Genomic DNA, 26,710 nt, shown 5'->3' with positions numbered 1-26,710 from the left:
CGCATGTAGCTGGTGCTGTCAGAGTTGATTTCATCATGTATTTCCTAGTCTGTGATAGAGCTCACAGAATGATCACTAACTGAAGGCATCATCCACTTAAATAGCCTTAATCGTCATTGTCAGAGCAAATGTTGAAGCACCTCTCTGATAAGTGTACCAACCACAGGAGCTGATTTACACTTTCCTCTTCAGTGCTCTTATCCATGTGTAGTACAGAGTACTCATTGACACATGATAGTGACTATGGCATTAGACAGGATGGTGAGTCCAATAGTACAGTTTGCTAACAAAGTCTGCCAAAACCTAGTATTGAGGTTTTTTATTTTGGAGCAAAATATGTGTTATTAATATTGTAGCTGGTTTTCTAGCAATACTCTCATGTGCATCAATTTGTAAGTTTATTTTATACCAAGAACAGTTCCAAATAATCCCTTGGCAGCTGTTCTTTCCATTTCTTTTGGACACAAAAATAATATTTTAATTCAAGAAAATATCATCACACACTTGTTCTGGAAAATTATCTTCATTTACTAGAGAGTTCTGGCCCATGTTTGAGAAATATGCTACTTTTTTGATGGTTATATATGGCAATGTCCAAAATGACAAAGTATCAGATATTACAGGGAGTTGTTCAATTTTTTTATCTAATTAACCTAATTTTTTATGTCCTATACTGTGTTTATAGTTAAGCTTTTATTTTCCATCTGCTTCTGTGAAATCCTCTTATTTGCAGGTTTACTTGTCCCAATAGAGCACCATTTCTTTTTATAAATTCCATTCATTTTGAATTCCAACATTTATTAAATCTCTCTAATTTTATCCCGACTTGAGCCAGCTTTACTCCATGTATCAATTTTTAAAGTGAGAGTTAAGAAAAAATTGAAATAGTAAAAATAGAAAATGCTAACTGAGGGGCTGAGGGAACCCCTCTGTGGTAGAGTGCTGGCCTAGCATGTGAAAGGCCCTGGGTTCAGTCCCTAGCACTGGAAGAAAAGAAGGGAGGGAGGAAAAGAAGAATAGAAGTCCAAAAGGCTAAGAATATTTTAGTCTAAATTACACTCCGCTAACAAAGTGTTAGTTCAGTAAAAGATGTCAGACTTCTTAATAGGCATGCACAGCTTTTTACAAATTATATTTAAGAAGTATATTTCAATAATTGTGTTAAAAGAAGTTAACAGGCTACCAAGGAAAACCATGATTGACCTGATTTTTTAAACTGGCAAAGGATATGTGAAAAAAAAATCTTTTTCTAAGGCTTTTCCCTCTAAATTCACCAAAGGGCTGTGAGACCTGAGAACCAGCGGTGACCAGCAGGGTTTTGAAGACCAACTCCGAGCTCCCCTTTGTAACCTTTCAAACCTTTGATGTGTAGAACACCAGTTTCACAGAGCAACTGTGGATTTTTGCCGGAATTTTTCAGGTGTGAATGGGGCCTCAGCCAGGCATGGCCATTTTCATTATATAGAAGCAAGAAGACTACTTTCATCCCTGTCAGGTTATATTCAGTCTCTGCCTTACACGGGAGGTCTAGTCCTCTGTACTCTCTTGGAACTTTCTGGCTACTTACAGGAGACTCACCACTACTACCTTCTCCAGAACCTCTCAGCAACACCAAGAGTAGGTTCTTAGCCCATAGAGAGCACTATGAAATTTCCATCTGTCTTTGAACAAACATTGACCTCTCCTCTTGGAAAACTGAATCAAAGCCAAAACAAAAACCCTTTTGTTTCATTTCATTGCTTTCCGCCTACTTTCTCATTTCTCTCTTGGTATTCAGTGGTGAGTTTCCTAAGGTGTGGCTTTTACTCTCTCTCTCTCTACTTATACAAGATGTGTTCTCTTCTTAAAAGCCTGCTAATTAAAACTAGTCCATTAAACGTCATCAATCATTCATAGGAACCAAATCCAATAGCTTCTCTTTAATCCTTATTCTTTGTCTTCAACACATCTAATATTCTTGCTCACCTTTCCCTGGATTATATGCCTCTCATTTTAGTTTCTTTTTGGCCTCAATGTCAAATAACTCCTCCATTCTTTGCAGGCTCTATAGCCCTACTTTTCTTGTAGTTACAGATATTACCTTTCACAATGTCTGTTATCATTTTCTATGCAGACTGTGGAAAAAACTGTTTAAATAATTCATCTAAAATTAATTATCCATAAACTATTAAATTTGCATTCTCTTTTCCTATTTTTGTAAATGGAATGAATGTACAGGATGTTTTATTTTTCCTAGTGCAGAAATGAAAGCTATGACAATGCGTAACCAGACCATGAATGTCAGAAACAATCAAGGATAAAGTAAAACTCTTTGAACAATGGAAGCAAAAAACAATAAAATCAAATTATTCAGAAAAAGGATCAACACTCTAAAATAGGAACTATTTTTTTCTGAAATGAGGTTCAGAGTTAATGCAGATTATTCTTTGATGACACTGAGTCGTTAAATTGTGTGCTACTAGGGGACAGGCCTATTCATCTTCATCATCCATAGTGATTGGCAGAGTTTTATACATAATATGATCTTCAACAGTACCTGCTCCATTTAATGTGAGACTTCCAGCAAAAATCACATACATACAATGAAATACATGACAACATTCTACCCACTTGCATTGCAAACTAAGTTTTTCAATTTTTTTCTAAAAAAGCATTTCATGTGGAATTCTTATTGCTATAATGGAGGAGAGATCCTATACATATAAAGAATTTTCAATTAATATAGAAATAATTTAGAATAGCTAAAAACAAAGCCCTGCCTGGTTTTCCTTTGCAGTCAAAAGTGCTACACAATCCATTCTTTTTGTTTGAATAAAGGAGTCAGTTAAGTGGTCAAGTTTTAATAAACCGATATTATGATTCCAATCTCCCTCTGTGTTGGGTACAGGGCATTACTATTAGAGAAAGTGCTTGGATGTGAACAATGGACAGTTGGTCCTTCCAACCTTAAAGCACAGAGAAAGAAGCATTGAATCTGCTCCTTTTACAAAAGCTCTGGATTATATGTGAGATGCAATAACCGTCTCGAAACACGGAGCCTTTTGTGCTGGTGATTTACAGAAGTGCTTTATTTTTTCTTTTCAGTTTACTTATAATGCAAAATTAAATGCCTTCATGTTTTAGGGAGGCAAGAAAGGGGCTTGAAAGATGTCTGAAAGATGTCTCAGATCATCAAGCTCAATGGGAAGATCAGAGCAAATAGGAGAAGCACAAATACAGGCCCCACGGAATTTCCCAGTTGATCAAAGGGGCCAGTGAATACCACAGGTAGGGCCTGAGGGGAAGCAGCTCCCAGAGATCACTGTGCCTCAGAGTCAGTGCAGGGATGGCAGCTGTTGGGAAGCAGCATCACTAGAGAAAAAAAATTGTGAGGGAGCATTCACAGCACAGAAAAGGGGCCAGCAGCAGCAGTTCTCTCCGGTGGCAATTTTAGACATGTATGACTTGCTTCACATCATTTTCAGGGAAGGAAATGCCCTCTCCTGGGATTCCTTTACTTGGCTTGCCTCTTTGTAACAGGGACATTCCATGAGATATCCTTTGAGATCCCATGATTTCTCCAGGACAAAGACACAGGAGCTGCCCTGCTTTACCAAGCCTTCCCCTGATGGTCTGTCCACAGCCGAGGGTGGAGGATAATAATAATATGAAATTGATTAAGTACTTACTCTAATTGCACTGAACTTTTTAAATATGTGAGTCACAAATTACTAGACAATGATGAACATATTGGAAGGTATATAATGACCAAGTTTCTTTCAACTTCCCTCCCCCAATTACTAACTCCAAAGGTTCAAGTGTTCAGTAAACCTGATAACGGTCACCAAAATAAACCTGTCCCATGTTTGTAGACTGCTGAACTGAGACTGCCCATTAAATATACTACATATAATGGGAATAGAGAAGATTTGGGGAAGAATATGATTTTAGTCCTGAAAATTTTTCTAAACAAAAGAATAAAAGATTCACAGGTGACTACACCACAGTGAATCCCACCATCATGTACATCCATAAGACTGGGGCCCTAGTTACAATAAATATTTTCCATGCATGTATAATTTCATCAAAATGGACTCTGCTTTCACGTGTAACTAAAAAGAACAAATAAAAAAAGAGAAGCGCAAAAAGATGAAAGCCTTTTGGGAGTGAATATATTGGGATGGGATGTATCTTTATGTCTTGATATAAGAAAAGTAAGGGGCATCCCTTAAGGTTAAAAAAAAAAGTCTTTGGAGAAAAAATTATTGTTTTTCCTCAAAGTCTTATAGAATTCAACTATTTCATGCATAAATCATTTGAAAACAGGTTGATAAATTAATGGAAAGCACATTCATAATGGATTAATAAGGAAAAATGATTTATTAAGAGAATTAATCTTAAATATCGACAGAAACTATCCATTGATTTTACTGTGAGAGAAAACAATAAACTTTATGGATTGTGGATATGGCCCAGTATAGTAGTTCCTTCCCTTTTAGCAAATGGCCTAAACTCTAATCTTTCTCTACTCACAAGCTTTGTGGTTTTGTCCTCAAATGGAGTACAACTCAAATCATGCTTTGGCCTGCAATGTTTCTAACTCAGGCCTAGCCCCCAGGTGTCAGCATAACTATACAAATGGGGTTGACATCCTGGTTCAGATGTACCACAGTCATGCTACAACTCCATTCTGCCGTGAATTTTTGTCTCAAAAATATAGGAAACAAAAAAGGAAAATCCAGTAATATTAAGACTCCTGACTAAATAATGAAATGGAACTGGTATGACCCGAAAGGCCATCCTGTATTCAAAGAGTAAATTTTCAAGTTTCTAAAAACACTTGATTATACAGTCAGTGCTCCACATCCACAGGTTGGACATCTGTTTATTCAATCAGCCACCAAACATATTCAGAAAACTAAAACACTGCTAACTGACTCAAACTGTATTTGACCATGTACAGATTTTCTGTGTCATTATTTCCTATAAGCAACATGGCGTAACAACTATTTGCATAGCATTTAGATTGTATGGCTTTTATAAATAATCTAGTGAGGATTTAAAGCATCCAGGAGTATGTACCCAGGGTTTATGCAAATACTACACCATTTTTATAGAGTACTTCAGCATCCATAGATTTTTGTATCTGCAGGAGGTCCTGCAAACAATTCCTCATTGATACAAATGGACAACTATTTAATTGCTAATATATAAGGTTTTATCTTTTTAAATTTTTAATATTTATTTTTATGAGAAGTTTAATTTACATTGAAAATAGAATTATTTTGTATTTCATCTCTCAGGCAATATTTCATCAATATTCTCCATGATTCTTTTACAGGTGGTACAAGTGTTGTTCATGGACTTTAACATAGGTTTTGAATGAGGATGACATATCAATGACCATTGCTGGCTCTCAAGAATTGATGTGGATCAGGGGGCTGGAGTTGTGGCTCAGTGCTAGAGCGCTTGCTTAGCACATGTGAGGAACTGGGTTCCATTCTCGGCACCACTTAAAAATGAGTAGAATAAAGGTATTGTGCCCATCTACAACTAAAAAAGAGAGTTAATGTGGGTCAGGAACCACTTGGAAAGATTATTAAAATATGGGTTCAGGGTAAGTTTAGTACATCTGCAGTGGGGCCTGAGAGTCTGCATTGCTGACAGGTCCCCAGGTCAGGCTGCTATTGCTAATCCAGGAACTACACATACATTTTAAGAACAAGATAAACAGAAATCAAGTTGATAAAAATTCTGAGATTTACTTCCAAATTACAAATAACTTATAAACAGACTGAAGACTCACCAACATCCAAGTTAGGGTCAACTCTTTTTTTTAATTAATGACCAAAGCAAAAGCGTTTTATACATAATATAGTAACTTTTCAGGTAATTAACAAATTTATAATTCAAAGTGTGCTGGTTGCTAAAAAACCTCTACCTGCTTAATTTCATTTTGACAAAAAAATTTGATGGAAAATAAAATAATATAAAAATTATAGTATGAAAACTAAAAGTAAAACTTTCTGTTTGCACATGGACATGCATATGCCCACTGAAGAAATCTGATTCAACGTTCACTGGGTTAATGAAAAGACCTAACATTCTGCCACCTAATATTATCACAAAGTAATTATAAGACTGTAAGGCAGTGAACAAATGGCTTGTGATTGGATGACAGGTAGATTTCAATTATAATTTTTGGTTGAAATGTTAAAATATTCCCTACTTTATTAAAATCTAGTTTATTACCATTGTGAATATCTCAATATCTCAGCATATTTTTACTTATTTGCAAATGAACTCCAAAGACATTCTTAATTGTCTGATGTTGGACTACTTAAGTGTTATGTACTTAATGGTATAGGAAAAAGAGCTTCAGAATTAAACAATGGCCAAATCTTTTCCAAAAAAAAAAATGTAAAACACATTTCTATAAGCTTGAATGCCTTAAGTTCTTCCTGTAAAATGTTGCAATAAGTATATTCAGTAAATTGGCTCCTTCTTTTATGTTACTGGGCATTACATTGTGTAACTTGTGTTCTTTCTGATTTTCTCTTTATACAGTGTGTGACATGTCTGACGTTATCTTGCAAATTGGAGACTTAAGGATTTACTTAAGTGTTTTATATGGTGAAGAATTATGCAAAAATTTTTATTAGGCTCAATAGAGGTTTCTAATGTTAAGTTCTAAACTTTAAATTTTTGTCATTTTCCAATGGCACTGAAGTTAATGTCCCTGCATGAGCTGTGGGACATATTCTAAAGTGCAATCAAGGTAATGAGGCAGGCGTCAGCCCGGCTACCTTGGCAATCAATCTTTTTGGTTCTCATAATCTCAAAATCACGCTCAACTCCCAGCCTATGCTTCTTTAGTCACTGACCTCGATGCCTGACCTCTCCTGAAGATTTATAATCAATAAATTATTGTTATTGTTTCTACAACTCATGTACTTACAATCAGGAGGCATCTTTTCCATAAATGTTGTGTAATATTCTTTCAGAAGTTCAAAATTTTCATGGTTAATACTTTCTTGCAAAGAGACATCTCCAAACCTAAAAGTAGAAAAAAGAAAGTACTTATGGATTGTAGAAGAGCTCCAAAAAGTAACATTTTTTTAATCGTTGCTTTATAAATAGATGACAATAGCTTCCTAAGAGAAAGTAACTCATTTTTTAAGCTACATTTCACAAATTTGATTTCAAGCCTATTCTAGTCTCCACGGCCCTGATTCCACCAATCACTCTGACAACACCAAACTAGTCTCACATCATCGCCTGTGAACTTTGACTAAACACCATATGCAAACATAACCCCCTGTGCATGTAGAAAACTAGTATCCGGTGAATGTTAATTTTCCTTACCCTGCACCTCCTCTTCAGGGCTGCATCTCTGCATGCATAGAAAATCCTCCCTCCCTCCCTCCCTCTCTCTCTTTGAATCCATTCAATCTTCCTCATTACCCATGGCAGCTTGGGAATGCTTCAGAAGACCAGGACAGGGCATTGTGCTGCATGCAGTCTTGTACACTGTCAACTGCCAGAGGAACATGGAGAGCCCTATACCCACAGAGAGGAGTTCACTTTTACAGATATTTTTTTCCTGCTAAATTTTAAGACCAACCTCTCTGTACCAGGGTTCTTTTAGTCCTTCTTTAAGATAAACCTTTCTACTCATGTGTCCCTGTCTTCTCTTTGACAATTTCCCAAGTTCAAAAGTCCAAAGGATGCTGTATAAATGGCTCCCAGTACGTATCTACATTCCAATCCATATTTCTAGATTGGAATTCTCAGTGTGAGTTGTGTCCCTCCTATACTGACTTCATGTGCAACATAACCCAAACCTGAATCCATTTCCTCTTATTGACTGTTTGTAGACCTATCCCCGATATCCTGTCATTTAACTGAAGTTCAAAATCCAGGCACCATTTTGGATTTCCTTTCGTTCCCCCATCCTACCCACTATTTATTGATATTTACCACGTCTGCTTTCCCTTCCTTTTTTTTCACTGTCACTATATATTAGGTAGTTAATTACTCTCCTCAAGCCTCCCAAATGCTCCAGTGATATACCTCCAGCCTCCTTCCCTTTTTGTCTATTATGTAGCATGACGAGATCATTCATTCATTCAATAAATATTTGCTCAGTATCAGCTGTGGACCCGGCATTGCATTATACATAAACCAAATGCTGAAAGAATCAATATCACCCTATCAGCTCACTGAACTTCAATGCTTCTCTTCTCCCTGTAATGACAAAGTCTGGTCCCTTTGTTCAGGACTGAACTCTCCACAAAAGCTATCAAACACACTCATGGGAGTATAGTTACACCCTTCTCCCTTCTCAGCATTGTCTTAACACCTCTGAGACTGTTCACATGCTCTTCCTCCTCTGACTAGAATGTCTAACCTTCCTTGTTGGCTTGATTAATTCATATTCTAAAAAGCAGGGAAAAGCTCTTGTTTTCCAAGGGATCTTCCACGTGGACTCATCTCCCATTTCTTTCCTATGCTATTTATGTCCTTTCAGCATCTTTGATGATTGCGAAAGTCAAATGTAACGTGGTGTTGGCTGACTCATCCTCCTTAATGTATTGTAGTTCATTCAGCACAGGTATCACATCCCACGTTTCTTGTCTCCCTCTGTCCCATAGCTGGACATGGCAGTGCCTGGCAGAGCCAATGTTTAATATCTGTATGAATTGAACTTGGAGAACATGAATATAGTCATAGGAAAATTAAAAGAGTTTCTCCAGACTGAAAATACACTTTTCTAACTTTTAAAGATACCAGAGTGAACTGGTGTTTTTAACATAGCATCCTCATTGAAGTAAGATTAGTAAAATCCATGTGCAGAAACCCTAACCCTAGTTTTGTTGTATTTAGTAATGGGGCCCCCCTCCGAGTAAGTGAGTTGGGCGTTATGGGTGTAGGCTCTGATCCTGTACATTACAAGAAGTGACACCAGAGAGCTCTGCACTATCTACACAAAGAAGAGGCCATGTGAGCACACAGGGGAACGTGATCAGACATCTGCCCTCATCAGAGACCAATGCAGCTGAGACCTGGCTCTTAGATTTCCCAGTCTCCTGAAGTTTGAGCAATTAATTTTTTTATCTTTAAGTTTTACCTTGTCTATGAGTTAATTCAAACCCCAAATATACCATACTCTAGTGTACCAAAAAAGTTTTGCTATATCAAAAAGACACTATTTATTAGACTGGTTCTTTTTGTCCCAAGTTGTGTGAGTTAAGTTCAGGAATATCATTTGATATGAGGAAAAAGATTATACACACACACACACACACACACACACACAATACAAACTTTTATACTGATTTTAAAAAGTGTTTAATTATCAAAGAAAACTTCATGTACAATACTATGCATACAACTATATTTTGATATATAAGTACAGTAAAGAAAAGAGACTAACAGCTTCCACATGGATTGAAATCAAACATAAAATACAAAGCTTCATCATCTACTTGTTAACTGCCAAATGAAAATTATGAAAACCTATGTTTTCCAGGAAACATCTTGTGGGTAAGAGGGAGAAGCAAAGAGAGAGTCTGAAAATAATAGCTAACAAGAGGCATGTTAAGCATCATTGAAATTCAAGAGAACTACAATTATAGCAGAAATGTTAGTTTAGTAAAAGACAGTAATGAAGATCTAAAATATATTTAACAAGTCATAGCAAGTAATATGCCACACACTTTAGAACAGTTACTTATGGGGAGTTAAGAAATCATTTTAAATACCAAAGACTCTCAGATTGTCCAAAGTTTACCTGTCAGAGACTTCTCCAGCCAGGCCTTTCTTTTCTTTTGTATCAGGGATTGAACACAAGAGGAAAACTGAGCCACATCCAGACCCCTCTTTTTTTTTTTTTTTGTATTTTATCTAGAGACAGGGTCTCACTGAGTTGCTTAGGGCCTTGCTAAGTTGCTGAGGCTGGCTTTGAACTTTCGCTCCTCCTGTTTCAGCTTCCCAAGATGCTGGGATTACAAGTGTGAGCTACCACATCTGGCTTAAACAAGATGATCACTTCTTTCTCTAAAATTTTTTACACCTGTGTTCTATAAACTTTTATCCACAGTTTCTATAATCTTTATATGTAAATTAGGTAAGGTGAAGAAGTTTTCTGCTCCGAAAGAATAAGTATTTTTTGACAATGCCTCATGGAATTGCATAAAGTCTTTCACTATTTGAGGAAGTCATTATTAAAAGACATGTTAACATTATCCTACTATAGTTATAATAATACATAAAACAAGGAAAAAACAGACTATGTTCATAAAATTTTAACACATATAACTGGATTTATAATGCCAATATATATATATGAACATAAAAAGTTCTCAAATTTAATACACACATTGTACTAGCAAGTGTAAAAAAAAAAGTTGATCCACGTGACTGCTTTGCTATTAGCCTCTACATGTACCCCAATTTTTTAAATTTAAATTTAAATTTGGGCCATATTTCCTTGAATATGAATATTTTACCTTGCTATATGGGTTAACTTGGAATTAATAAAATGCAGAATGGTACCAATAAATATATCTAAATCCTATATGCAGAATCATGTGGGATTTCCCCACATAGCCTAAAAAGGAAAAAAGAACAACTGAAATCAACCTTGTACCTGAAGCTTACCTCTCAGCAAGAGTTTGTTGTTCATTGATCCCAACATTAAAAAGTACTGGATGCACACGGAGTAACTGTCCTTCTTTAATCTGTGCAGGTAGCAACTCAAACATCGCAGTTGGAAGCTTGACCTCTACCACATAGTGTTCACTGCAGAAGGGAAGGACAGGGAGGAAGCATGGCTTATTTCGTGTTTCAGATCATTATAGATTCATTGGAATGTAGCCCAGATTTGGGGTTTTGTCTGCTTATTTCTATTTTCATTCATTCAAGAAGCATTCCTTCATATCCTCACCAAATTGCTTGGCACAGAGAATCACAAATATTTGTTTCCATGTTTGATTTCTCTACATTACTCTGAGCTCAATCAGGAAAGGAAGAATATTTAGTTCATTTTTTAACACCCAGGGCTATGTGCTTAGATATGGCCATGGTATTTGTTTTCTTGAGTTATTGTTAAAATCTCATCAGTTCCCAAAATAAAGAAAGTAATTGAATATTGGATATTGGATATTTTCAGTATAGTGAAGTCTGATGAACCAAATCATTTACAAAAAAAAATTTTGGCACAGCTCATTCATGATTATTATTGATAAACCCTGTTCGTGATAGCCTATTGGAAATGAAATGGTTCAATTATTTAAGGTGTAACCTTTGAGAGTCTTGATCATTTTGCAACATTCACATACTACTAGCATATTTTCTTTGGAAATCTTTATTAAACATTATCATTATGGAAATTAGTATGGAGGGTCCTCAAAACACTAGGAATAGAACTATCACATAACTTAGCTATACCACTCCTTGATATTTATCCTGAAGAATTAAAGTCATCATACTATAATGATACATGCATATCCTTGATATTGCAACACAATTCTTAATAGTTAAACTATGAAACTATCCTAGGTGTCAGTCAGTGGATGAATGGATAAAAAAATGTGGTATATGTATACAATGAAGTTTTATTCAGCCATAAAAAGATTGAAATTATGTCATTTTCAGGAAAATGGATAAAACTTGAGGACATTACATTAGGTGAAATAAGACAAACTCTGCAAGTCAAGGATTGCATGTTTTCTATCATATGTGGAGCTTAGAGAGAATGAAGACAAAGAAAGATGGGAGGGGAATGTACATGAAAATTGAAGGGAGATCAGTAGAACAGAGGAAAGGGACCAGGATGAGGGAGAAGAGGAGAGGAAGAAAAGGGGAAACACTGGGGAATGATATTGGCCAAATTATATTGTTATATTGTGTGCAAGTACAAATATGTAACAATGAATCCCAATATTACTTACAACTATAGTACATCAATAAAACGTTTTTTAAAAATAACCTTTAATGTTTAAAGTTGAAAATTTAAATCATTATTCATAAAATATGCTCAGCAAGAGTAGTTCCTCGCATACTTTGAAGTTTGTTGTCTTCTGATATAGCGTGAATTGTGAATGGAAATGTAGACTTCCTAGCTATGAAAGAGAATTGGGAATCACCATCAATCGAGCAAATATGGATGTTAACATTACCTTCAGATGGATGGACACATTATTGCTCTTTGCTTAATTGTTTCCAACCCTCCTTAGAATAGCACAGCTAACAGAAGGATGGGGTTTATTTCAAGTCTTTCAAGAATATTTAAGCATCAAAGAGACAGTACACATGTGCAAGTTACTCTGAAGGTGACACACTTTATGTAATTTTTCTGTGATAACTTTGTATTAGCTTAAGATACAATTGACATAAATGCATACATTTAATGACATAATCCAGAGCTTTAACAGGTTTACTGAGTTGTACAACCATAACCATAATCCAGTTTTAGAACATTTCCATCACCTTAAATGGATCTTTCATGCCTGTCAATCCCCTCTGACTGCCAGCCTCAGGAAGTCTCTACAGGGTTTATTTTTCTACATATTTCCTATGAATGGTTTCATACAATGGGTAGACTTTTCCATCTGGCTTTTTCACTTAGCATAATGTTTTTGATGTTACCCACATCATAGTGTATACCAGCAGTTTGTTTCCAATTACTAAATAGCATTCTACTTTATAGATACACTATAACACAATGTGCCGATGTTGTCATTATTTGATGGAAATTTGGGATATTTTCATGATTTGGGCTATTAGGAATAATGCTGTTGTGAACATTCCAGTAAAATTTTTTTGTTTGAACAAAAACTTTGTCTTCTTATGGGTATATACACCTACGAGTTCATACTTAACTCTGTGAGAAACTGCTTATTTCCAAAGTGGTGTACCGTTTTACATTTTCACCAATAATGTGTGAACATTCTAGGTTTTACATGTCTTTATCAACATCTGTTATTATCTAACTTTTTGATTATGATGATTCTAGTGTGAGTAAACTGGTAAATAACTGTGGTTTTAATTTCATTCTTCTAATGATTAATGATGTTAAGTATGTTTTCATGTGCTACAAACCATTCATAAAATGTATTTGATGAAATATCTATTAAAATTTTTGCCCATTTTTAAATTAGGGTTTCTTTTTTTTCATTTTTATTGAGATACAAGCTATCTCTAAATATTTTGGGAACAAGTTCTTTTCAAATATATGATTTTCATGTTTTTCAGTCGGTGACTTGTATTTTCATTCACTTAATGATATCTTTGATGCTTCAAAGTTTACTATTTTCATAAAGTCCTATTATCTGTTTTTTCTTTGATGCACCTTGATTCTTGTGTCTAAAGAACTCATTAGTAAGCCAACTTATATTTTCTCCTAGAAGTTTCATGGTTTTAGCTTATATTTTTAGATCTACATGGGTTAATTTTTGTATGTGGGTTCAAATTCTTGTATTTGCATATAGATAACCAATTGCTACAGCATCGTTTTTGAAAAGATTCTACACTCACCATTAAGTTATATTTCTTGAAAATCAATTGACTCTAAATATGAGAGTTTATTTCTGAACTCCAAATTCTGTTCTGATGACCTATGTATACGGATACTTAGACCAGTATTATACTGTCTCGATTATTATAGTGTTATTGCAAATTTTGAAACCAGAAAATATAAATCCTCTGTACAAATTTTGGGGAGTATTCTGGGTCCTTTTCATTTACATAAAATTTTACGTTATTCTGCCAATTTCTGCAAAAATGACTCCTGAGATTTAGCCAGAAATTATACTAAATCTATATAGATCCATTTGTGGAAACAAATGCCATCTAAACAATATTGAGTCTTCCAAACACTGAGCACAGACTGTCTCTCCATTATAACTGTATCATATTAATTTCTCTCAGTAATTATTTTGTGTGCTTGGTAAACACTTCCTAGACAAACCTGTTTAATTTATTCCTATTTATTCTTTATGATTCTATTGTGAATGGAACTGTCTAAATCACTGTTGTTTCTAACAATTTTCAAGACTGTGCTTTTTCCTGTTCTCCAGTGCAAATGAAGTCATTCTCCAGGACAGTGAAGCTGCAAAGGGTTAGTGAATGGGCTTTGTCCTGGTGAAACTGAGAGAGGGCAGTTCTGCCTGGTGGGAGCAGCCCTCAGGAAAAGCACCACAGATCCCCACTGCTTCTGTCCAATATATCCTACCTTTTCACGAATAACTGCTTCTAAAATTGTTGTATGCCTTTGATGGAGTCCTTTATTCCTAACATGGTGGTTTGAGGTGACTCCTCCCAATTGCAGGATTTGCCAAGCTACCCACGCTGTCATTCGGGGGGGGGGGGGCTGTTCCCATCTCTGTGACAACTTGAGAACTTAGATACTGCTTGAGGAGTGTCCTCAGAAAAAGCCCTCTGCACTTCATCTGCAAATGCCCTGGTAAGTGTCCCTTATAAATTGTGAGAAAAGTATCACCTTCTCACTTTTGACAGTAAACTTCACTGTAATACACAGAGCTGTACTATTTCCAAGTGTGTATATGGGCAATTTTATTCCTTTTTCTTCCAATGAATAGCAAATGAAGCATTAATCTCCAAATGAGATTTTTAATTTTATGAAGCTGAGGATTGGCTTTTTTATTTTCCTCTATGTGTAAGAAATAGTCACCTATCTTCCAACTGTGTGACTCTCGGCACCCTTCAAATAAACTTTAAATATCACATGTTTACCACAGACAGGAAGACAAGTGTATTTTGCATTAATTTTAGACGTTGCCTCCTCTTCATTTTTCTCTAGCATGAAAAGTTTTCTTCCTTTTGTACATTCACGTTTTCATTATGACCAAAGAATATTTCAATCTTTAAATAAACTCATGCACCACTTAAAACTGCTAACAGTAGAATAGTTGAAGGTTGAAGGAATTCTGATTGCAACAACTTACTATGGGATAGAAGTCTCCTACTAGAAGACTATTTTACACACTTTCATTTTTCTTAATTATTTCTGATATTTTGCCCATCATATACTGACCTTCAAAGCTATATATTTAAAACACTTCTCGGAAATTTCACAGTCTGAGAATGAATTGTCAAAAATAATTAAGAAAAATGGTGGTATATGCCCCTGACATAGGAATATATCTTTCCTAAAAATGTTGCTGCTTTTAACTGAATTTAATTTAAAGTCATCTCAAGAATTATGGAGCTATTAAATGAACGATTCCCGCAAAAGTAAAAACATCCAGAGCTTTAGACTAGATAGCTATAAAGAGAAAATGTTCTTCTCATGCACGCTATTATTTTAAATTTCTCATATTTCATGGAGAAGCATTACCAGACTCACCTGACTACAATTTACAAACATTTAAGCTCTAGAAGATTTTCAAGATCTTGCCCTGTCACATCACATGTATTTACTTTTCACCAAAAAGGAAAAGAGAACAAAAGAAAACAACTCAAGCCAAATCTGAATTCTCCAAGGCTCCTTTTCCAGGAATAAATACAACATCCCAAACAAAGCACAGTCTGTAAGAAATGGTCACACTCACCGTCTTCCTGTTATAACTGGCAAGACATCATTGGATTTGGCTTCTATTATTTTAAATGCTACTTTCTTCAAGTCGGAAATGCCAACAGCCATGTCCTCTAGCATTCCAATTTCATCACCTAAACAAAGAAAAAGGTGCCTCTTTACAAACATACTTATAAAGAAAAGGTCACGAGCTACTACCCCTTCTTGCTGGAATTTGTTCTAATATTTTAGTGAAAGGGTTTTTGAAGGTGGCATATTTATTCCACATACTGTTCCTCAACGGCTGAAGGTTTTCATCAGAGAAATAAGAACCTTTTCAATGGACTTTCTGGAAGTCCATGTACCCCTAGAGGGAAGAAGAATGCACACTTTTGCTCAGAGGCTACAGAGAGATTTTCAAACCTTTATAAAACAAACTATCATTTGGACATCTTTTTATCGACAGGACTGATATCTGATTTCTATACACAGAGATGACTGAATTGACCACCACTGCCCAAGGCCCCTGGTAGGTTTGTATCTACATACTCAAACTAAGAAAGCCTGAGAAAGAGATAGTTAAGTAGGACTCTGGATCATCTCTATCCAATAGAAACAGAATATGCACTATGTATATTATCACACATTTTCTGTCAGTCATATTTATAAATAAGATAAAAAAGTAACAGTAATTTTAATAATATGTTATTGAACCCAATATATCCAAAAGACCATTTTAACTGAAAAATCAATGTAGAATTTTTAATAACTACGTAAAATTTCCTTTTTTAAAAAACTAATCTTTGAAATCAAGATGCACATCTAGAATATATTGATTTGGAGTAGGCCTATTTCAAGGGCTCCATATCCATTGGAGAGTCCAGTAATGAATAGTGTAGTTCTAGATATTTCAGCGTTAGGATTTTCAAATCCACTGATTGAAAGTATGTTGGCAAAGAGCCTTTTATATTAAAAAAAAAGCCAGAAGGCTTCTCAGGAGTCTACTTTGAAATAATCTATAATTCTATTTTCAAAACATAATGGGATGTCAAAGTAAGTTACAAGGTGAAAGAATGTAAAAACCAGAAATTACATTATTTCTGTAATACTTGGCACAATATTGTTTTTATACTTCCCTGAAAAGTTGATGTGCTAAATATCATGGATAGGGATGTGATGGTAACATGTACTAAACAGTACTCACTGTATGTGCTCAGCAGTCCTTCATATTGTACTATCAATCCCACTGTATGAAGCTGCTGCAAGAAGTTGGGGTCGTGCAAACTCGTGTGTAATTTGATGATAAAACCACAAACCAATCCAGCAAGCTAAAAAAAAAAAAATCATTGAAGAAATTTACTGGGGTCAGCAATCTTATTAGTTCAATTTTAGAATAGTTTAGACTTTTAAGACATCACAGATTTAATTAAAAATTCTAACAAAGTTACTAGTCTTCATACATATATACATAATAAAATAAGTTGGCAGTCTTTGATCCATCAAGGCTCTGTATGAAAGTCTTGGGGAAGATAGTATTATAAAAGGGTAAATACATGGCTTTTGGAGTTTGGGTTTGTCATCAAATGTATGTATATGATTTCTACCAAGAAAACCACAAAAAGTTACTTAGCACTTCCAAACTGAATTAATTATTATTTGTGCATGCAGAATAGAGGCAATTATTTCACAGAGTCATTGAAAGGACACAACAAAGAACTATATAGGGAGTAGGGCATAATTCCTGACATGTGGTTAGCGCCATTGGCTGTGCACCAGCCACGAGATAGCTTAATGGTGGACAGAGACAGTTTGGTTAAAATTCTCCCATTGAATGGAATGCTTAAAAAGAGGCCTTTTGTCTCCTTCCCTGCATGTTTTCTGTTTATAAGACTCAACCCTGGGGGTGGAGGTAGTGGGAAAAAGGATGGCACCAGCATGAGGTGGAGTAGTGGGGTCCTATCAGAAAAAGAGCTAGTCCTGGTAAGCTCCTGGTTCAAGCCTTACTGCCCTGAAAATTTATTTTATAAACAAAATAAGGATTACAGTGAAATCCTGTCTTGGGAGTGATAGGGAAACTGAGTAAAGAGATACCTTTGCCCAGTCCTAGCTTGTCACCTGCAGGACGAGGCAGAGGTCCCTTCCCTGACATGTTAGCAGACCCCACAGCATAATACAAAGATGGATCACTCTTTCTTCAGTCTCTGTGCCCTGGTCAATGGAATGGACAGAGACTTGGCCATCTCAGTGTTTCACAAAGAAATACTGAAGGTGGTTTCATAAGCTACGTCTGCATGGTTTTCTGCTCATAGCTATCACAAGAAAAAAATATTGGTGTCCACACCTTAAGAAAAGGATCTTTAAAAATAAAGCTGCCAAAGGAAGAATTCTACCCTCATCAAAGAGAGGATGTGCACATGCAGCCCGGCTCTGTAGGAACAACCACGGGCACCTACTGCTTGGCTGAAGACGATGTCTCTGCGTAGAGTGAGTGTCAGGCACTGGGGCAAGCTGCAGGCGAGCTCCTGGAGCAGCACGAAGGTCAGCGACTGCTTGGCTCTGCTCACCACTTCTCCCATGCAGTCCTTCAGGGTCAGGACGAGGGGGCTCAACTGCTCATACCAGTCCTCTGGGGGAGTAAGAACCGTGGGATTCATGAAGGGAGGTCTCAGTGCATAGAACCTATTCATGATTTCTTTCAGCACAATTAAACATACTATAAAGGGTTCATAAAGAATAAAGATTAATTCTAGTGACTCCCCTGAACTCCAAAAGTCTATAGCCAGCGACCCTGTGGATCTCTCTCATTGAAGGTATTGCACACACTCACATGCCTCCTTTGCTGAATGCTCATCTCTAACTTGGGCACTGCCAATATCTTAGTGGAAGATGCCATGGGACTGTTCGTATGCTAGAAACAGAAATTTTACTAGACTTCTTCCATAGGTGGTCATTCAATTAGCTCTGTAATGTGTAATTGCTTCCCTTTCCCTGCTTATTTCTTAACTGATCCCCCTTCCTCCAGCCATAGTCTGCTCAAATCCGCTCTCTATAGTGTTGCTAGGAGCTTTCTGATCAGTTTGAAGCCAATCACTCACTCTTGCCTCCTTACTTAAAAACAAAAAAAAAAACATTAAAACATTCAGAAAAAAGTCCAGACTCATGACGGATCCTCTATTGTCTCTTCTGCCTGTCCAATCCCATCTCTCAGAGCTTCATGTGCAGTCTTGAGCCCAAGTTAAGTGAAAAACACATTCTCCTTAAACTGTGTGGCTCTCACACCTGTGATTTTGCAAACCCTATCTCCCCTCCTAGAACACTTTCTGGCCTGGCAAGTTCTTTTTCACCCCTGAAAATGTCACCTAGGCTCTCCCTCCTCTAGAAGTCTCTTGGGTTCCCCCTCCTCCTGGGCCCATGCCCTTGAAGTCTGGTGGCATTCACTTCCTCCTGTGCCCACAGCTCCTGGCCCTCCCTGCTGGGACCACTTGCATATTGTTTTCCTCTACAAAAAAGTGAGTTCACAGAGGGGAAGGAATTTACTTTTTAATCACTGAATCCTGAGAACCCAGCACAGTGCCTAGCATGGAGCAGATGCTTGAGTTTGAGTTGAATGAGTAAAGTTACACTAAATATAATAAAAGCTTCTTAACATGTACAGGAGATTGAGAAAGTCAAGTTTTGACAATATTAGGGATTCACGCAGCTTTTCTTCAAATATGGATTAAAACTGAAGCCATCTGTGCTATTTGTATGTCTCTATTTCTAACATATATCATTTATACAATCATGTCTTTACATCATATACCAAAGCCAAGTGATATTCTATTTCAGTTTGTTTGGAGAGCAAAGCCCTGACAACTGTCAAATATAAATTTTGGGCTGTATGACATCCCATTAACGTACAAATAAATTAACACCAGGGTGACAAATACAATTTAATATGAAGGAGTACAAGCTGCAAAATTAATTATGGAGCAGGTTTGAGATGATATGATCTTCTCAGCACAAAAGGAGAAGCATCATCATGAATGATGTGAGTGGTCGATAACCAGTTAGACCTTGAAATAGTTACAGGGAATGATGAAAAGAACCACGATCGTTGTTGTACCACGTCTCCTGCCACTTACTTATTTTATGTTGTGGTGTAATAGACTAGATGAAATAAACCTAAGTAGTTGAAAGAATAATTAATGACTCTAACATAATAAAAAGATATGCTCTTATTAATGCTTTATGCAAATGCCTGTGTGATGTCATAATATAAAGAACATTAGGAATGCTAGGGGTTATTATTGCTAAAACATTGTAGCTTTCATATAATTCTAGGAATGACAATAATGGAGAAAGGGGAATTCACAAATATCTATTAAATCTGTAACCATTTAATAAAGAACACACACCTAGGATGAAATATGAATAATGGTTCAATTCAGACAAGCATTGACTATTAATTCTTACATCACTGTTATGTGTAAAATGGAACATAGAGTTGCATCATTATTTCCAGAAGAAAAGACAGCGGTAGACACCAATGAGGAAAGGCCTGCATTTTTACGTTTTTCCTGTTTGCATTGTATCTCTTTCTGTCTCTCACTCTCTCTAATGTTGCTTCTAATACAAATGAGGACACTGAAACACACACACAGAGAAATGGTAGGGAAAAAACTTCAACTGACCCAGATTAGATGTTAACTGATAAGAGCCTGTGAACCAATTTGTGTGTGTGTGTCTGTCTGTCTGTCTGTGTGCGTGTGTGTGTGTGTGTGTGTGTGTGTGTGTGTGTAGAGATCAGTTTCTGCTCAAGGGCTTCAGCATAAAGTCAGGCTTTTGGGCAGTAGGTGGCGCTGCTTTATCAGGCTGAGGGAGAAGTACTTGGTCACTCATTCCATTCAAGGAAATGATTGCCACTATTTTGGACACTTGCATAGTCCCCAAACAGCATGATCCTTTGTTTAAGCACCTAGCGTATTTTCCTGTGTCTGGAGGGCAGTAACTTGGTCATGAACGGGATATACCCCTTCTAGTTTGAAAATTAAAAATTAACTTAGGGGTCCACTTTTTTCCCCTTGAAAAATATTAACTGACAATTCAAAATAAACAGAGCCATTGGTTTTTCTTGATTGTCTTTAAAAGAGGAAACTTTGCAGACTTCCTTAATAGCATTAGGATATTACTTCCCTCACTCTTAAATCCATAATCATGATTCTTTAGCCAGTTGACTCTTCATCACAAATTGTCATTGGATAACCAGAGAGAAAGACCATGAGACTAATTCTGATTTGCAGTCCCACTAGAATAGGGGTAAAAACCTGGAACAAAGAAATGCACTGATATTCTAAACCTATAAACAATGTTAGATACTTCTGATATAAGCAATATTTTGCTATCCCAATTTAGCATAATTATATATACTTTATATGGCAAAAATTTAAGGAAAATGACTACATAAGAAATATTAATTATGAATGAGAAAATTACAAGGATGTGAACAAGATATAATGTCTTCAAGATAGTACTATGCCAGGGCTGAGGGCTGGGGACATAGCACAGTTGGTAGAGTGCTTGCCTCGCATGCACAGGGCCCTGGGTTCAATCCCCAGCACTACAAAAATAAATAAATAAATAAAATAAAAAAGATAGTACTATGCCTCCTATGCAGTAGTCTCTGTAAATGAGCAAGGTAAAGATGAGAATTTTCTAGAAAAAGAAACAGCTAAGTTCAGCAGATAAAGGAAAACTGCACCCACAAATGCCAATTGCAACAGTGACAGGTTTTCTTCTCTGGCAACATTCTCTAGGTAAAAATCTCAGGTTTTGAAATAAACACAATGGGGTATGACAGGCCAAGAGAGCCTGAAGTCGGTTCGTAAATGGTCTTCTTGCTCCAGTGAACATTCCAAATCACTGGCACAAAGACCTGAAAATTCTGCTGCTTTCTTTTAAAAAGAAAATGTTTGGGGACAAAGAAGAAAGCTCCAGCTCTGGACAGTCTTGAGACTCTTGTGACATGTCCCTCAAGTCTGTCCATCTGTATCCTTCCTCCTGCACTGTCACACATGAACAGGTCGAGCCATTACCTGATAAGGATGAAGATGGTGGTCATTTTTGCACTATCTCATCAAAAGTCAGAAATTGTGAAACACACATAAGCCGCACTTGAGAGTTTAATTTCTTCCAGTTTCAGGGAAGATTCTGTGCTTATGACTCTCTCTCTCTCACACACACACACACACACACACATTTTGTGATATGGCAGCTAAGGGCGCACACACCATGAGGTTGCCCCTCACCTAACCTCTCACACAGCTCATCGGCCTAGCTGGCACTTAATGTGATTCTCTCCCCTGGGCTCCTTTCAGTGCCAGAGGAAAATATGAAGAAAATGTTTTAGTGTCTCTATAAAAACTTGCTGAGACTCCTTAACCCCGAGACCAACAAGCAGAGTCTTTCCTCAGGAAAACATAAAATGCATGTGGCTTAGCTGAGCTTTTCCTGAGCTTTGTAAAGGGAGTTGGAAGCCATCCAAGCAGAGCTCTGTTTTCTAGCCCTTTCCTCGCTGCTCTAACATATTCAAGTGAAGCTCACTGAAGGATTCAAAGAATGACTGCCGGGTGCCCCCTCTCCTCCTCCACACACCATCTATTTTCTGTACAGGATGTTCCCGTCCTCTGAGCTCAATGGCTCTTACATTGCTCAGGAGAAAAATAAAAGAGCCAAATATCAACCAACTGTAGCAGAGCGGAATACCTTCTTTCCAATTTCTAAGCCATTTTCTTCTTAGGTGTTTGATCTTCTTTCCTCATTTGAAATAATTAACTTCACAAAAGCTTGTAGCCCTACGTCATATTTGTTGTCACAACTTTTCAGACATAGGAAGAAGAAATGCTGAAAGACTGCACATCCATTAGGCTTTATGTAAAGAGACAAGAGGAGAAATGCTCCCAGTTCAGAAGATTCACCTGGGTAAGGAGATGATGAACTGTGAAGCCAAATGATTAGAACTGCCTCAGAGGAGAGTGAAAACACTCCCAATGTCCTGAGGTAGACACAGACCAAATCCACAGCCAATGGGGGTTTTACTGTACATCCAAAACCCAGGTCAGCACAGAGATGACAAAGGTTCAAGTTTGAGGGGTGGGGTGAGGGAGATAGACAACACGTTCACAGAGTTATTGCTGACTTTAGTCTATGCCTTATATCAACCCAGATATGGTGATGTAAGTGCCCCTCTGAGCGATAGCCCTCTCTTGCAGGTATAATTTTACAATGTGAAAATCACTGTAAAATTCATGAAGGTGAACACAGAAGGGTCAATTATTGATAAGACCTCCTCTGCAGATAGTTTAGAGCTAAACTTCTTTGTGTGGGTTTAATGCATGTGGCCAGCTTTGGTCATAGCTTCTAGATACCTGCACATAGGAGGTCTCTTAATGCCCAGTCATCTCCAGAGAAACTATGCTAACAACACACCAGTAATCAGGGAAAGGAAAGCACCTGCTGGGATTTTGCTGCTTTGAACATTTTGCTGCTCATTCAAAACCCCCTCCACCAAGCCCTCCTGACTTTTTCCCTATCTTCATGATCCATCTCCTGCTTAGATCCCCCAGGAACTGAAAAAGCAACTTTATTTATCTATTTTAACAAATGATAAGTCTACTGGTTTATTTTTTAGCTTTGCATTACTATAACAAAATACCTCAGGTAACTGACTTATAGAGAGAAAGGTATTATTTTGTCCCATAGTTTGGAGGTTCCAGTCCAAGATGAGGCAGACCCATCACTTTGGACTTCTGGTGGGACTGCCAGATGGCAACAGCAGGGAGTGTGTAGCAGATTCTAACTGTCCCCTTTAAGGGCACATCTCCAGTGACTTAAGGCCTACCCACTAGGCTTAGGTCCCACCTCCTAAAGGTTCCTTCCAATAGCTCCACTCTGGAGACCAAACCTTTAGCCCATGCACCTTTGAGGACATTCAAGGTTCAGACCATAGCATCTTCTTTAACTGCCAAGTGAGAACTCATGCATTGGACAAACCGAATGTCTTATGCGTGAGTCCTATGGTGATACTGATAGTGGAAACACACGACCCCTAATCTTGAGTCTTTAAGAGAAGGGAATATGAGATGGAAAGTAATATCTGCAACTCAAGGGGTGTGATAAGTAGCAAAGCAGTGGGGAGGGAGACAGGACAAGCTGGAAGAGTAGAAGTGCAGAGGCAAGACCACTTGTCTCTGTCAAGTCCACGTTCACTCATGAGTGTAGCATTTGCTGGTCCCACTAAGGAAGCCACGTGTGGAGAAATTTCAGGAAAGGTGGTAAGGTCACACCATAGAGGAAGGCTCTGTAAGAAGAGAGTGTGGGCAGTGCCTGGATTGGTGACGCCAAGTCTCATAAACAGATGCCACGAACTGCCCAGAGGGAGCAGTAAGGGGCACTGGAAGGAGGCTGAGATAACTCAAGGACTCAGAGAAAGCAGGAATGAAATGAAGCCAATGTTGAGCATATAGTCAAGGTAAAGAAATGGAAAGCTAAATGTGGACTGTAACTACACAGGGATAGGGAGGGCACAGGGATAGGGGTGAGCAGAAAAACAGAATGGTGCAGATATGTGTAAAAGAGCCTCAGCTAAGAAGCAAGGCCCCATCTACAAGGAATGGGCATCAGGCCCGGAAATGGAAAAAGGGTTATGGTAACCCTGGCAGGAGGCGGTACAGAGTGCTGTGCTTCCTTTGACTCTACCACAGAGGTCACAAGAGTATCATAGGGAGGACACAGTTGTACCGTAAAATAAAACCATTGTACTGTCACTGGGGTAAGTGACTGCTCTTGGTACCTTCCACATGTATTATAAATGAGTGTACTGCTCAACCCAAGGTAGACTGCAATGAGAAAAACAGAGGGCAACCTTTCCTCATGTCAAGGGCATCTTGTTTGTTTAAACCCTGCCAGCCTGAAAACACAGTGCCATAAAACTTCCCAGTCTTGCTCTTAGAAAAACAGCAAAGGAAATGCATCAAATGATATCCTGCTTGAACTCCTCATTTTGTAGCACAAAGTTGAAAGCCTTTAGTAAATTCTGCTAAGACAGTTTCCTGGAACTAAATCCATTAATCAAACAAGCCCTGTATTTGTGGGAGCACAAAAAGCTTTGAATTCAGGTTGTGCTGGAACAGGAGGAGTCAAGATTCACATTCCCTGGGCTTATTTTTCCTGTAGACCTCAAATAAACTATAATCTCAGGACTCTGGCCCACAAACAGGCTGGGTACTGGAGAATAAGCTCCATAGGTCACAAGTTACAGAGCTACCTAAAGTCACCAATGCATCTGCCTCAGATGGTTCTGGTCATTTAAATGCTGTGTAGCATCTAAGGATGGAAGAGAGAGGCAATGCATGTGAATGATACTGATAGAACTGATGTACAGGCAGCCCGAGGAGGAAAGTGAAGAAGGGAAAGCAATAATTTTTCCAGTAACTTTCAAGGCCAGGGGAATACAATGCACCAATTTTTTTTTTTAATTTTTACAAATGCAATAGAAAATTTTGTGCAGAGACTTAACTTGTAAATGTTGATAGGTAGGTAAGTAACTGAACTGTTCCCGTTCCTAATATGCACTGTATATTTCTCAGGTTACCAAAGTCCACTGGTAGGAGGCACCATTTCCCTTTTCCTCCATCTATACCAGTTTCCCTGTGGCAGTGAGCATCCCCATGCTTATGAGAAAGCAAAGTCATTTTTCAAAAGTAATTTTGAATCTTAATGTATGTGTGTGATTCTATAGTAAACTTTAGGAGATACCTAGGGAACTGATTTTCATGACATTATTGTAGAGTACCTTAAGTTCATGCCTGATAAAATTTAACTTCTTTTTAAAAAGGTGATAGCAAAAATGATTTGTATGGAGGAAGATTAAAGAAGAAGCTTTTTTCTATTCCCCCCCCCTCCCTGGAGAACAGAGTTTGTGCATCACAAAAGCCAGGAAGGCAGGCTCTGAAGCCAGACTACCAGGGTTGAGATCCAGGGTGCCAGTGGATAGGGGATGGCTGGGCATCAGGGGACTTTATCACCCCTTCTTGTCCATTAATTATGTGGAACTATTCCTATGAGTGCTGTGAACACCAAATGAGTTCATACAGACAGTATTTTCAAAAAGTATTTAGCACACCTTAAGCAATCTATAAATATGAGCTCCTATGTTAAAAATAGTGGAAGTAACCATAATTCTACATGCTGCCCTGCATCTGCCTACCTCCCAGTATCGGTCCATTATGCCCTTACTTCTGTCTTGTTCCTCACGATGGACTACTTCTTCTCTAGCTTGGACCAGCCCTTCTTACGTGCTTAGGAGCATCACTCCTGCAATTCCCCTCCCTCCTCTCGCATTATCCTTATTTTCTTTTTCTCTTGGGATCCTTCCCCTCAGCACACTTTAATCTCCTTATCTCTAAAAACAACTCTGGGTGGCCCCTATTTCCCTCAGTACCTTCTACCCTACCTCTGTTCCCTTTCATCAAACTCCCCAAAAGTGTTGTCCATACGTGGTGTCTCCTGTTCCTTTTCTCTGTCTCCCTCTCAACTCATTCCCCTGGGGTTTGAGGCCACTCTTGTCAATGTCCCCAGAGACTGTCCACAATGCTAAATCCAAAGTCCACCTCTCAGGCTTCTTTGAACTCACCCTCACCGAATCCCACTTTTGAGAATACCATTTTTCTTGTTATTCCTTCCACCACACTGGCTGCTCCTCATTCAAATAGTTGATGGTTCCTCCACTTCTTTCTGACCTTTTAATATTGAGATATCCCCAGCTATAGTCTGTAGGTTATTTGCCTTTTCTATATACATCTAATCATTTATTGACATTATTCAGTCTCCTGGCTTTAATTACTATCTATTTGTCAAGATTTTTCTAAATTAACATCCTTAGCCTGAACATTTATCAGAAACTATAGATTTTTATATCTTGCTGCTTACTTGATATCTCCACGACAAAGTTAACCTGTTCAAAATGAGTTTCTAAGTCACTTGTTACAAGGCCTTCTCTATCCAGAGTCTTCTTCAACTAATACGTAGCCCTCTCAGCCTTCCATTTGCCAGTCAAAAATTGTTGAGTTGTCCTTGACGCCTTTTCTCTCACTCTCCCATCAAAAAACTCTCTTGGATTCACCCTCAAAATAAACAGAGCTCAGGACCTCCTCC

The 26,710-nt window shown here is 37.6% G+C and overlaps 1 protein-coding gene across 6 annotated transcripts in view; it reads right to left on the bottom strand.

Moving 5' to 3' along the window:
• The window catches only part of Inpp4b (inositol polyphosphate-4-phosphatase type II B), a 799,925-nt gene that overhangs the window by 75,648 nt on the left and 697,567 nt on the right, over positions 1–26,710 (bottom strand). For all 6 annotated transcript variants that reach the window (XM_046459556.2, XM_046459553.2, XM_046459554.2 and 3 more), the window contains 5 exons: positions 17,971–18,143; positions 16,722–16,845; positions 15,555–15,672; positions 10,642–10,782; positions 6,938–7,035 (listed from right to left, as the gene is read on the bottom strand). In XM_046459556.2, coding sequence (XP_046315512.1) covers positions 6,938–7,035; positions 10,642–10,782; positions 15,555–15,672; positions 16,722–16,845; positions 17,971–18,143 — 654 coding nt within the window. The remainder of the gene's footprint in view (positions 1–6,937; positions 7,036–10,641; positions 10,783–15,554; positions 15,673–16,721; positions 16,846–17,970; positions 18,144–26,710) is intronic.

Source organism: Marmota monax, unplaced genomic scaffold (assembly GCF_021218885.2).
Source record: "Marmota monax isolate L192 unplaced genomic scaffold, Marmota_monax_Labrador192_F-V1.1 WCK01_AAM20220418_F8-fsc00039, whole genome shotgun sequence".
Classification (NCBI taxonomy): domain Eukaryota; kingdom Metazoa; phylum Chordata; class Mammalia; order Rodentia; family Sciuridae; genus Marmota; species Marmota monax.
The sequence above is the reverse complement of the archived record's forward strand: the minus strand, read 5'-3'. Positions and strand labels throughout refer to the sequence as shown.